Raw genomic sequence first — 14,145 nt, 5'->3', positions numbered from 1 at the left:
TATGCTTTCCCTGTTTTTACTCTTCTCTAGGCATCTGATTTTCCCCACCTGTTGAGGTAAGGATGGACACGCCTTTGGAGTGACCCAATATGATTATTCTTTTGTTTGGTAGGCAAGTGCTGCATTCAGTGACTCAGATGCTTAAAAAATGTTTTCTAATTAAATCCTTCTTAGGCTAAACTGAAGTATAAAGAGACTCTGTGGCTATACAACAGGCACAAGATTTCATCTATGCAAATATTAGTATCACACCCTGTGTTTGTGCACATTAAGATTGAAAATAGCCTCTTAACTATACACTGATAAAAGATTACATGGATTCTGGCAGGGCCCCAAAAGTCCACCTGAACTCAGACAGTGCATGACTGATTGACAGAAGGTACTGCCCTATTTATGCAATCTTCCTGTTGCAAAAGCATGGCCTCCTTGTGGTTTATGACATTAACCACAGCCTGAGAAAGTCATGCTTTATATAGCTTATCTGAAAAGCTTAGAAGATGACGATCTGGATGGAGAAGCAGTAGCTTGTTCAAAGATTTCTAGAGATGGACAAAACAGACTACAAAGTTGACTAGGCACAGAAGTATGCAAAGCTCACCCTGCAGGACAGAGGTTCTACAAGAACTCTTCTGACAGCTTTGTGTCACCTGGCAGCCAGCAAGGGCTTGTTTGTTTCCCCACATGAGTAAGCTCTAAAACCAAGTACAAGTAGAGTCAAACAGAACATGTATTCCAGATGCTTAGAAAAGTGCTGCTGAATTCCTCAGTTCTACCTTGCAGATCCAGCTGTCACAATCCTGTAAACTCCTTACCTAAGAGTATGACACATGAAATTAAGGTCTTGCCAACTCAGTTTCCCCAAAAATCCTTCTCACAGAGCTGATTTACTGCTCTCCCATTCCTTTTACTCCTCTACCCAAGAGACAAAATGAGCTGGGGAAAAAAAAGAGAAGAATCAAAGCTGCAAAGTGGTGAGAAGAACAGAGACTAGCTGGGTGGCAGCTGTGGAACTCACTGTTTGGTGTGGGAGCAAGTCATTAGTCACATTTCCAGCCCTCACTCCATTTTTATTTTCACAATATTTAATGCTTATTTTTAAGGTCACAGTTCTGAAAGCACTTTAGAAAGTCTGAATGCTGGTTTTCTTTTTTTATATTGGCCAGTATGTTTTTAGCCGTCACAACTGCCAATTAAAAAACCCGATCCCATGACCTTTGTGACCTGAAAATTCAGAAAATACACACACTATTTCTTTCTTTAAATATCAGTTTTGAGTCCTACGGTTTTTGAATGCTTTGAATTAATAATACTGATTTATCTTCCTCTTTTTTTCTTCTTTTCCCAACAGACAACTTTATTCACACTGCCGTTAGTTGTTTTCTGTTCAACAGATATCAACTCACTCTATAACTCACTAGCTATGAGCATATGGGGGGGGGAAGATTAGCAGAGCCAACTGCACCTCAGGAAAAACACACACTCCTCACAGTTCACGTGTTTATTGTACAGTGCAGAAAAAAATGGTGCACTGCATTATCCATGTCCCTCTTCCTGCTTCTGCAGGGCTTCAGTAAGCTGACAACTGACAGTTGTGTGTTTGTTTAAAAACCACAGTAAGAAAAAAAATTATTCTGAAAACATTGCATATTATCATATGCATATATAATCATCACAACATAATAATTTCTTTTAATACAAATTATTTCCTTACTAGTTAATATTTTGATAAAACAGAGGCAGTATTTAACACAAAAAGCAATGCTAACCTAGTAAATAAAGAGATATTCTAGAAGCACTTAATAAAGTAGACAAAAGAGAAGCTGATTTCTCAACATTACCGTCAGCAAACATTTGGAACTTGTATGTGAGCCTAGAATTCCTTATGGCACAAACCTATTACGTCAAGAGCCTAGAAAAGTTTCCTTTAAAATTACAGATGAAGATTGAGAGAAAGATGTTACTCATTTAAGCTCCATATTTTTAGTCTTGACATTTGTTCTTTCATGTTTAGCTTTTATACAATGCTCACAAAGAAAAATACCTGTGAATCTAGTAAAATACCATGCATTTGATATTTCTCCTATTATTTACATAGCGTTTTACTACAGTGTTTTTGAAGACTATACAGTGCAAAAGCATCCTGAAACCAAAAATGTTCAGGTATGCTGCAGAAAAGTTAATCAACAGACACTTAGAAGAATAGTAATAACATAATCTTTCTCCCTTTTTCATGTGCACTATCACAGAAAACAAGGAGGCAGGTAAACAGGAAAGGGAGAAAACGTTTTTATATTTGACTAGAGAAGGGATATAGATTGTCCAGCACAGCTGATATTACTGTCCTTAACTGCCTTTAAAAATAGCAGCACAAAAAAACTCCTTCTAACACTTTTCCAGGAACTGCTAACCCTCAGATAAATTGTATAGGCTAACTAGATGTCCTTAAGCTAGTTTAGATGCTGAAGCAGCTAAGGAAGTTTCCTACTTTTAAGAATAATCTTAGTGTGATTTAACACTCTGTGTTTCGAAACCTTGTTCCATCTCTGAACACCAGTGCTTTACACAGAAATTATATTCTTCTTAAACTTTAGCTGGCAATAAAGCTGAGTAATTTGTCATACAAAGGGCACTCTACTCTTATCAACATGGCAATCTTTAAAACTGTGATCCTGGACCAAAATCCCAAAGCCTGGTGCTTCAATACACATAGGAAAGATACAGGAACAGTCAGTACAGAAGCACCAGACCCTTGGAAGTCCTAAGAAAGTTGTTAGCAAGTATACTCTTGTAATTTTAGCTAGCAATTTGAGGCATGTTGACAAACTCTAACCACTTATTTCTAGGTGCATGTTCCAAATGCAGTGTCCTAGACATATGTAGACATGATGTATTTCTCAGGTATATGCTGAAGCCATCACCTTACAGTTTAATCAAAGAACAAACTTTCCCCTGCTTTCAAACTGCTTAGCTCTGAAAAATTTACACTTCTTTTGCAGGGGAGTGGGGCAGGAGAAATCCCTGTGATTTTCTACTATTAAATATTCAAATAAAGGATTTACTTTAAAAAGTGTATTTTTAAAACTAAGAAAAACAATTAAGTACCCAGAGGACTAYTTCTACACATGCACAGATAGACAAGTTAATCAACTGTCTGTTCTCTGTATTGCTTTGAGTTTTTAATCAAAATGATTTCATTTCAATTATTTACTACTTAGAAATGCTATCAACCATTAAAAAAATTTTATTTGGTAAATGTGCATAGAAGTAGGTCACTGAAAACAGGCTTATACCCAGTAATACACGGACACATCAGAGAATTAATGTATGAAAATCAAGAGATGAAAAAACTGACCTGCTTCTTCTGGTGTTTGTTTAGTAGGGCTAAAAATAAGACGTAACATCTGGAGCAGTCTGCCAAAGCTGCGCAGAAGTCATTGTAGGAAGAAAGTTTGCTATAAAGGTACAAAAATAAAGTATAAATGAATGCAAGCTTTTTTTCCCCTCAGAAATTTTTTAAGTCACTTTACTTTTGACTCTCAGAACCATATTTTTCCAACAAATGAAACGAATGTAAATATTTTGTCCTCTGCTAGAGGTATAAAGCTATATAAGAGTATAACAAAAGTCTGGCTATCCTTGACACAGCGAATTATGGGAAGAAGTGAACATAAGGAGCTTCCCAACCTACTTGCCATATGGGCACAGCACGCTAACTCTAGCACACCTTAGCATTAAATAGGAGACCCGTAATTTCAGGACGACACGAGAAGTCGGACTGGAGAGGAACAAAAGGTCTCATTTCTAATGCATGTCTAGTAGAGCCCAATGAYAGCACTAACAGAACACATCTCTCACCAGCAAATATGGAGAATATGCCTTCTGGCAGTCATGACATTATCCCTGCATTTTCCCTAATAGCTGCTCCAGTTCTACACTGCACACCTTTGCCATTATAAAAAATAGGAAAGGATGTGTTTTGGTCAAATGAGAAATACTGCAGTAACAGACAGAACTAGATAACCTTTTACTTCCCATGTAGTCAAACCCAGCAAATATCTGCACTGATGTCCAATTACAACAGATTATAACAACACTTACAGACCCAGAGACACAAATAATCTGAACAGATTTGAATATCTTCTCTACAAAGAAGCTTCCTAGAAGTTACTCGCTGAGAGAAAAGAATAATCATTCTATATTCCTYGAAGAGGAGCAACATTCAAATCAGTGTTCTACACTGCACAGCACAAATTCTTTTTTTCCTGCAACTGCAATTTCCACAAAGCTAATTAAATTGATTTTATGGCTAATTTGTATCCTCAGAGCATACAGTTCACCAAACTTAAGAAAAAAATCTGAAGCAGCAGGGAACTTTAAATAAGACAAATCACTTTTACTCCACATTGAATTCTAGATCAAGTAAATGTCCTTCTGAGAATTGCAGCATAAGTATTGATTACATATAATTACAAAACTATTACCCAACTTGGCATTTTATCAAGTAAAAGAAACACTCTCCTCAGAAGAAGTAAATATGCTTAAACTGCTGTGATCATTTAGGAACAAAATTAGAGAGACAGATGTAGACAAGCTGGCATGGATTTGGGGAAGCAATTTACATGTATTCCTGTTTTACAAGGAGTAAACTGCAATGGACCAGACTTTGCCTGTGTTTACCTATGGAGAGGAAGGCAAAACAGATTAAGCAGCTGCTCTTAAAAGCACAACCCAAGCTCATCTGGCAAAGAGAGTGCGATGGATAATTTGGAGTGACTGAACAGGAAGAAAAGTCCATAGCAGTATGACTTCTCAATGAATGTGAAGCCATAGGGCAATATGACTCACGACAGTAGCAAACTAGCAATGGCAAGTACTTTACCCAGAGCAGCATTCATAGCTTGTGCTTATAACCCAACTTCTCCTGAAATTACCAATGGTTTATTTCACAGATACTACAAAATCCTTAAATTGTTTGCAAGTCCATTTACCATGGGGCACTACAAGCTTCTGCACTGAGAGGCTATGCAGGCTACAAGATCCTTTTGGGTGATTCACTCACATGGATCTCCCTCAAAAAGGCACATCTTGGGAGACAGCCACTGAGCTGCTCATAAAACCAGATTCCGTCAGTGTTTCCACCTGCACATTCAAGCCCCAATCCCACAGATTAATCTCTCCAAACATTCTGTGACAGCTCAAAACAATGAACGCACTTTTGTGTTCACATGAACATGAATTGCATTCACGTGAATCACAGATGATTCAAATGAAGCATATTTTCTCTCTCATGTATTTTATCACAGTCCCCAATATGACCTTAAGCTTGTGTAATTTCTCTCATTGATTTTTTTTTAAATATGGACTAAAAATAAGATTAATAAATATTTAATAATTTATACAGCTTTAAAATATAATAAATGGTATTTTAAAAAAATCTCAATCTAATTCTGTGGGATCAAAGAATGATGCAATAGAAACAACATTTTTAATGGGGACAATGAATCCTAGTTTATACAGCTGCAATAAAATAATTCTATCAGTATTAATGAAGATACAGTTATACAAAATCATTAAAAACTACACAGGGCTTTTCAAAAACAATTTAGTGAAAGTAAGTAAATCTTTTCCAGCTTTAGTGCTTTATCCTGCCCTCTTTGAAGTCACTTGAAACAGTAACACTGACTTGATTGCATGCAGAAGACRACAGAATTGTGTACTATACGTACCTGAATATCCTGACAATATAGGTGCATACATCCATATCATTCATATGCTGCTCTAGCGCCACACAGAGCTCAGGGACTGCACCATTGCAAATAAGCTGGCATCTGGCCTGAGGTAAATCAGCCAAGTTTCGCAAAGTAGCTGTCAGCTTCATATAGAATATTTAAAGATTAATAAATCATAGCTGTTTACTACAGAATCCACACTGTTTTGAAAATTTAATAAAGCTAAGATCTGATTTGTAACATCTAAGGCAGTTTGAATGTTCTCTTAACATTCTGCACGTGCGTATCTAACAGTGAAATGGTAACAGTAAATGTGCAAGTAACAAAATTGTGTATAATAAAATAATTGTCTGAATATAAAAGATTGATATTGGTCTTTGCCTGCATGTAACTTCCTCCTTTGAGGAAAACATGATCTTGCGCAAGTTTTAAAATTGTATGCATACCAATGGAAACTTAAGTGAAATGCTGTGAATAAAGTAATTTTTTGCATAATCTACCTTTGAGTCTTGCAAATTAATAGAGACAGCTAATATATTTTGATAATAACTGTAAGTAATAGTTGAGTTGCAAACTAAGATGAATTGTTATTAAAAGACAGTACAGTTTGTTTTCTTTGACTGAAAAATTTAGAAGTTAATCAAGATCAAGAGAAATCTGGTGTTTGAACACTATAAAAATGAAACAGTTTCAGTCCTCCAGTTTATTTTGGAGAAAGCAAAATATTTTCAGAAGATATTGTTCTGTTTCAAGGAGTTTAAAGCAAAAAATATTTTACCACTTCTAGACAGGCAAAATGAACCATCTATTGCATACTCTGGGAATCTCTATTTCTCTTGCAAGATAAGAGTATTCAAGTACCAAGGTCAGATAGGCAATGACAAATTAGTTGCTGATCTAAACCAGAAACTTACTACAAAATTAAAGTGAGGTCATTTAATCTAAAGTGAATGCAGGGAATCTTCAAATTTTCCTTATTCCAAGAACAAGGTATTAATATTCAATATGGATTTAAATGTACTTTGATAAGGCACAAAGACTATCTATATGAAATGTTTTTAATCACAAAAATCTCTAGAAATAAAGTATTTTATCATTAAGTTGGACTGCTTGTCCAGTGATATGTAATTGCTAATTTTAAAGGAAGAGTAGATAAAAACATTGCCCTATTAAAGAGCAGGTTAAGCTGATGTCTTTGAGCAGCTTCTGCTCAGAGGATGAAATTACATATAGTATTTGCAAATTGCTTTCTTAAGAATATATGAGGTCTATGCACTACGCTGTTCATTCCCCAACAGCTTCTGAATTTGCTGGCCCACTTCAACAGATTTGACAAAGATGTACAGGTCTTAAGTTACTACCAGTTGTAAGAAAACTGTGGTCAGATAGAGGAAAGAGACCCAAATTAGTATTTCTGTCAAGAGAAAGGCACTTCCAACAAGCAGTGGCTTCCTCACTGCTCCGCAGCTGTGCAGCAACAAACCAGCTACACTCCACAATACAGAAAATGAGAAGGAGCCTGAGGGCTGCTAAAAGATGATGTTGAGCAACAGAGTTGGAAGCACTGCTGTATTAGGCATGTAAGAAACAAATGTGTTCAAAAACAAACATCAGTGATCAACACTCAAAGAACACTTAATTTCCTTCAAATCCCATGGGTCTGATTTATTTATACTAGTACAGGACAAAGATGAAAGTAATAAGCTTTCAAAAGAGAAAACATCACAGACTATACTCTGTAATTATTTTTATTATGGAAAAGCTTTTGCATCTATAGATTTGCAATGTTTAAGTGTTTAGAGTCAATAACAGGAAAAAAAATTACCTGAGAAAATTCATTAATACAGAATTTCTGCAAAGCAGAAATGTTAGGGGAATCTAAAACCCTTGGAAATGGACCCAGATTGTAGGAAAGCTCTGTGACTGACGCTCAACCTAACTTGAAAGATCTTTACAAAAATAACCTATTGCAATCACCTCTCCACTTCCTTCCAGTCCTGCTGGACTACTGCTGCCAGTGGCTTTTTCCTCCACTAGGTCCACAGTAGCAGCACTAATTCTATGAGAGTTTTACTGTACCATTTCTCACCATCAAGAACAACCTTCTTGCATTTCTTCCTTCACTCTCCATCTCATCTCCAGTTTCTAATGAAGTAATCTTTCTTTTTTGTTGTTAAATGAAAAAAACCTTAGCTTTATTAACACTCTCCAAACATAGTATCCCTTAAACCCTACAAACATCCAGAACACACTGGTGGCAATGGTCAGAGAAAACTTCTCRTATGAGCCCATACTGGTTCCCTATCCCCTTGAAAACAGGTGTCCCTCAGATTCACTGCTTATGGAACACCTTGTTTTCAGACTGCACTAGTAACGCTTTTCCAACACACTGCCTCATTTTTGATACTATAGAAAATAAGTTATTATGTTACCTTTATACATTTACTAAATCTTGAGCCTTATGAACACACTCAAATTATCAAGAATTTTACTATTACTGACCAGTATTATACAACCTCTGCATGGCTTAGAAATAAACTCTACTGAAACATTGAAAAAGAGACAGTAAGCACATGCACCACGTTGCTGGTAATTAACTTGCATTTCCCTTTATACTTTATCAATAAATGTCAGAGTTGGTCAATCATCAGAACTATACAACTATCACAGAAAGAACAGTTACAGTCCGCCAGAAACACTATCTGGATAGAAAGACTGTACAGATAATGCAATTTCTCCATTCAATGAGTACTATGAAAAATTCTTTATTCTTTTCAATACCATTTCCTTTTGGTGCTTTATAGTTCTAACAAACAGTTAACGTTTTACTAAATATGAACAATTGATGCAATTAGTTACAAAATGATCATATTCAAATTTTATTCTGTGCCAGACATTGATAAGCACCCAGTTAAGACATTAAATCAATAAAAACTGTTTTGTTTTGAATGTTAACAACTCACTGGCCTTCTCTGCTGTTATTATTTGATTTTGTGGTCTTTCTAATTCTTGACACATCTTCTGATTATTTTTCTCCAGTATACCTCCTGTCATGGTTCTATGATGGAATTACTTTTCTCATGTTTAAATTTTTTGCAATTCAATTCTTTAATGGTTTCTGTAAAGTCACTTCACAGCCCTCATGCTCCTCAGACTTCAGTGTCAATAGAGTATGGTCACCTACAAAAGCAATACATGCAATCTAAACAAAAAAAAACAACAATAAAAAAAACCCAGAAACCTTTACACTGCTGTATATAAAATACAAAGCCAAGTCAAAGAATGAAAACACATTTCAGGATGCCCTATAATGGAACAACAGGATAAGGAACAATCTCTCAAAATGGCTAAGCAAGACAGATTTAAAAAAAAACATTATGGGATATGTGAAGGGATTTAATTTCAGTGATAAATATGCAATGCATACTATATTCAGAATAAATGGAAGCCATTTGCTTTGACTTCATATTTCAGGAAGATAGGTAGAGGATTTTTTCTGTTGTTTTAATTAAGCAACTGCAAAAAATAGGTCCCCAGCTATGCATTCTTTCATAAGTCACAGTACCTCAAAAAATCAGCATAATACTGTGGAAATACTTTAAAATAAAATACTCTGAGACAAATAGTTTGATACTCAAAACTTTTGGTAGAAAAATTTCATGCCAAATGGAATATATACAGAAGACTCCATTCAGCTCTTGTATACAAGAAGCTCACAGTCAGCTTAGGATGACACATGTTGAACACTGGCTAAACCTCACAATAAAGAAAATGAATGATAAACCATGCATTAATAGTGTCATTCAAACCCAAACCCAGGTTCTGACTCTAGCAAAGGGACTTGCACACTAGATAATGAAGGGGAAAAAAAAAAAAAAAAAAAAACACCAACCCTCCCTCATCTATCTATGAGCCTCCCTCATAGACCATATTTAAGGTGCTTTTCTCCTCCAATGTTGTTTGTTCCTCTGTTCTTACAGAACAGCATTTATCCATTATTTCTGTATGTCACTCGATACTTGATCTTTTGCTACAAGTTTAAGCATGTCACAAAAACTTTCATTATTCTGAAGCTGTGAATCACAGAAGAAATTTTCTTCGATATTATATCGCTGATAATGGAACTATCCCTACTTTTGTCTACCCTGACTGAACAGTTAGCCCACATGGCAGAACTGGCATACATTAATGTAGACTGCTAAGGAAAGCGGCATGAGAAAGTCACATAGTAGCAGGAATCACTACTTCTCTCATAAGGGGAAGAAAAATGAAGTGTCTTCACTACTCTAGAAGAGCTACAGAAAAGTAAAACAGCAACCTCAGTACCAATATTACTTTACAGAGAAGAGACAGTTTTCAGTATTGACTTTTCCACAAAAGATTCCCCGAGGCCTTCTTAGAAAGGGCCAATCTATTCAAACTACACAAAAGATACCTTTTGCTACACTTTGAATCATACTGAAAGCAGCAGATTATAATGACCAAAACAAAAATGTAGAATGTTATAGTTTCCTTTTGCACATTTGCAAACTAATCCCTTGATTTTAAAACTAAATTTACCCACTCATAAATAAAGGGGTGTGKGGGGGGGATCATTCCTGCAAAGTGCTGGGGAAGTTCACACCTCTGGTCAAACAGCTAAAAATACTCTTTTTTTTTTTTTTTTWTAATTACTTGGACATCACTTCCTATTTGTAAAGGCTCTAACTGGCAAATACTTCTCTCTGTATTTATTTAACATCTGTCTCAGTCGTTGCTATTGAACCTTCACAGCATTGGCAGTGCAACAGTTTTTGGCGTCACGGACAAGACAGGATAAGGATAGGATAGGATACAGACTTAGTGGATACATAAGCTGGGGTAACCGGATAGAAATATTTTTGAACTATGTCACTGTGTGAGTTATTGAGAAGGCACGGAAGCRGACCCTCAAGCCCTGGGATTGACTGGGCAAATGATAATTGGGAAAATGAAGCCTCTGTCRTGTGTAGGATAGAAGAAGTCAGAGGTAACCAAAGAGATGGGAAAGGAAAAGGTGGTATATGTGCCATCTTAGGGGCCTGTTTACTGGCAGCCCAACAAGCCAATYGGACCCATCAAAAAACTAAGGAACAGTTACAAGAAAAGGTGCAGGAGTGTGTAGATCTTGAAAGAAAATTGAAATTAGAGAAAGAGCRAAATCAGAAATTACAAAACAAGTTAGAACTCATCCTTTCAACAGCAAGGAAGCCCCCTTGCTGTTGAAAAAGTTGGTGGAGGACCCGGACAATTGGGAYGGAGATATATGGGGAAACAGCAGTAGTTCAGAGGACGATGGTGATTTGTACCCTCCAGAACCCTCACCTCTGGATGTGCAGCTGGTTGTAAAAACCGAAACCGCGACAGAACCCCATGGGGGTAATGCTAGAACCACAGTTAGAACTACCCCTTACTCAGGAGACGAGATGGGAAAACTGCAAGAGAAATACTGCAGGCAACCTACAGAAACAGAAACTGAGTATTTGTGGCGGGTATCCTTAACAGGAGGTGATCGCATAATACTAAGTGAAGAGGAGGCATCAGGATATTGGGGACCTGGAGTTTTCCTGATGGGTAGAGTTGGGAATTGCTCCCTCACCTCCTGAGTAGCCTATTGGGCAGGGGGACAAGACCCGAGGAACAGAGGAGAACCTTTGAGAATAGGTATAAATACCCACAGTGAGCTTACAGAAGCCATACAAAAGGCGGCTTGTGTACAGCAGATGTATGAAAGGGGAGCCTATGACGTCCCCGTGCAAGCCCSGGTAAGCCCAAACAGCCTAACACCTTTAATACGGGGATCACCTACAGTGTTAAAGCTGAAGCTACAAGCAATACAAGATCACATTGTAGCTGCAGAGGCACACAATCATAAACACCTCAATGCCCCCCCCCCATGCCAATACCGACATGGGCGGATACCTTGTTAGAAGTGCATCGAACAGTGCAAGAGATGGGGATGGATACCAAACCATGGGAAAAGCSCATTAGACAGGCTACTGCCTCATATGCTCCAAGGAGAGGACATTCCCCCCTCCAGGCGGCACAATAAGGAAATAGGGCCTAAACAGAAAGGGAGAAACGAAATAGATTGTGGCGACATGCCCTGGCGTTAGGTGTACCACGATCCATGGTACATAACCAGAAAACAGAGGACATAGAACAGATAGTGAGCAAATTGGAACAAGCAAAAAGGGTGACTCTGCCATCTGCCCCACCTGGCTCACAAGACAACAAACAAGAATCTAAGCCTAGTAACCCTTTCTCAGAGTTAGGAGAAGAGTTGCATGGTCTATAAAACTAGGTAGCGCTGGTCAAAAATCAGGCCAACTGATCCGAGTACTATCAATAGCGCAGAGGCCTGAAAATTTAGAACCCGGGATTCTGATTCCGGTAGGACGTAGAAAATACAAAGTTTCCTCTTTAATTGATACTGGTAAGCAAACACTAATTACCCTTAACAAGCCTTGTACCAGAAACAATATCGGGCTACCCAAGATCTCCCATTGCAGTAGCTGAACCACTCACTGAAAAGTCTGACCTAAATGGAGTGTGGTTCACTAATACCTATTCACATAGAAGAGCCACGGGGTGGCAATCTAAACCTCAAGGGCCCCTTGCATGGGAAGCACTTGATGTCACGGGAAAAAAACAAAACAAAACATCAAATCAGTGTTCAGTGGATAATTCCTGATTATTAACCACTTATTCCRAGGCACCCTGCCTCGAGGAAAACCTAAATGTGTTCTCTTACAGGATACCATGTGGAGACTTGTGTTCCTACTCCAGACGGCCCTGGTGACAACATCGATCTCAAACCCATGGGGCAGCAATGTCAATATTTGGGAAAAGTTAGCTAGGGAAATACTAAACACCACTCACTTTTGTCTAGAAGGAGGAACTTTAGCGGCCCAAATTTACACCACTTACACTATTGGGTTCCCTATACCCCYAGAGACAGTGCAAAACAAGGCAATACTAGCAAATTTCAAAGTAACTAATACGTTTAATCAGATGTCTTGATGGGGTTCCGCCACAACACAGTATAACAAAGCAATGATAGAAATTAAGGTGAAAGGAATGTTTCCTGCGGTTGAGTGTGCTATGATGGTAAATTGTACCAGCAAAACCTGACTGTGCCACAATTTTACGGAAGATGGGCCTCCTCTTAAATGTAATCAAACAACCAATGTAACCTTTAACTATGCACATATTGTGCTCCCTACAGGAATGTTTTGGCTATGCGGGGTAAAAGCTTACTCCTACATTCCAGCCAATGCTACTGGTGGCCCCTGTACCGTAGGTCGCTTGAGCATCTATATGCCAAGCAAACAAGAGATAGAGGGAATAGCTGGGAATCAAACATGAAAGAGGAGGGAGGCCTCATCCCTCAACCCTGAATGTAATTCAGAAGTAATCTTATTCTCAACATCACAAATCTCAGCTGCAGCATTCCTTACACCTGGGGTGGGAGTTGCTATGAACTATCAAGCTATAAAAAAGATCGCATGTTCTTTAGCTAAGACTATCAACACCACTTCCGCTGCCTTATCAGCGATGCTTAAAGATGTGCAAGCCTTGCATGCCAGTGTATTAGAAAACAGAGCGGCAGTTGACTATCTTCTTTTACGACACAACCATGGATGTGAAGAATTCAAAGGCATGTGCTGCTTCAACCTGAGTGACCATTCGACCCTGATTGAAGGCGAGATCACAAACCTTAAATGCCTAGCTTTGGACATTAAACAGCATAATGATAACAGGTTTAATTGGCTGCAAAAATTGTTCCAAAATTTCGGTCTGTATCAGCTTGGCTCGCATTGGGCTTACAAACTGTCATAATAATTGTACTCATGATAATCATTATATGTATTGCTTTTGTCTGCTTGAAAGCTTTAATAYTACRCACAATCTTTGCTAAGGTAAATGCTTTAAACACAGGCTACTTGCCTTTGCAACGACAAGACCAAATCCATGATTGTCCTTGAGGGGCAAAAAAGGAGGGGTGTACAGCTGTGACTCTGGTCACAGGGTGGACTGACGGGCGAGTGAAGAGTTAACAGGACTGGAGTTTGTCAACTGATATGCAAAAGAACCGATAGCACAAGAGCGGACTGCGCAAAGCTGTTGAACAGAGGACTTAACAGGACTAAAGTCATCTACCAACCAATATGTGCAAGGATTGATATGCGCAAGGCTGCGGAATGATTAACAAGACTGAAGAGGTCTGCCACCTGGAATCTGCACAGACCCCCGGGGAGTTGGGGAGAAGAGGTGTTGTGGTCTTGCCTCGCTAGCAGGGTCCTCCCAAGCAGACAAACAAACAGTCCTGTGATTGTGAAACTTGCAAAAAGTCAGCAAAAGCAGTGTTTGCCCAGAGCCCCAGCCGTATAAAAAG

The 14,145-nt window shown here is 38.1% G+C and overlaps 1 protein-coding gene across 20 annotated transcripts in view; it reads right to left on the bottom strand.

The window, feature by feature from the left end:
- The window catches only part of ARMC2 (armadillo repeat containing 2), a 79,724-nt gene that overhangs the window by 25,414 nt on the left and 40,165 nt on the right, over positions 1–14,145 (bottom strand). For 19 of the 20 annotated variants that reach the window (XM_026071985.1, XM_026071982.1, XM_026071977.1 and 16 more), the window contains 2 exons: positions 5,727–5,872; positions 3,353–3,452 (listed from right to left, as the gene is read on the bottom strand). The exons of the other annotated variant lie outside the window; for it this stretch is intronic. In XM_026071985.1, the coding sequence (XP_025927770.1) occupies positions 3,353–3,452; positions 5,727–5,872 (246 nt within the window). The remainder of the gene's footprint in view (positions 1–3,352; positions 3,453–5,726; positions 5,873–14,145) is intronic. 20 annotated transcript variants of the gene reach the window in all.

The sequence above is a fragment of the Apteryx rowi genome, unplaced genomic scaffold (assembly GCF_003343035.1).
Source record: "Apteryx rowi isolate R43461 unplaced genomic scaffold, aptRow1 scaffold_334, whole genome shotgun sequence".
NCBI lineage: Eukaryota > Metazoa > Chordata > Aves > Apterygiformes > Apterygidae > Apteryx > Apteryx rowi.
This window is presented reverse-complemented; position numbering and strand designations above follow the sequence as displayed.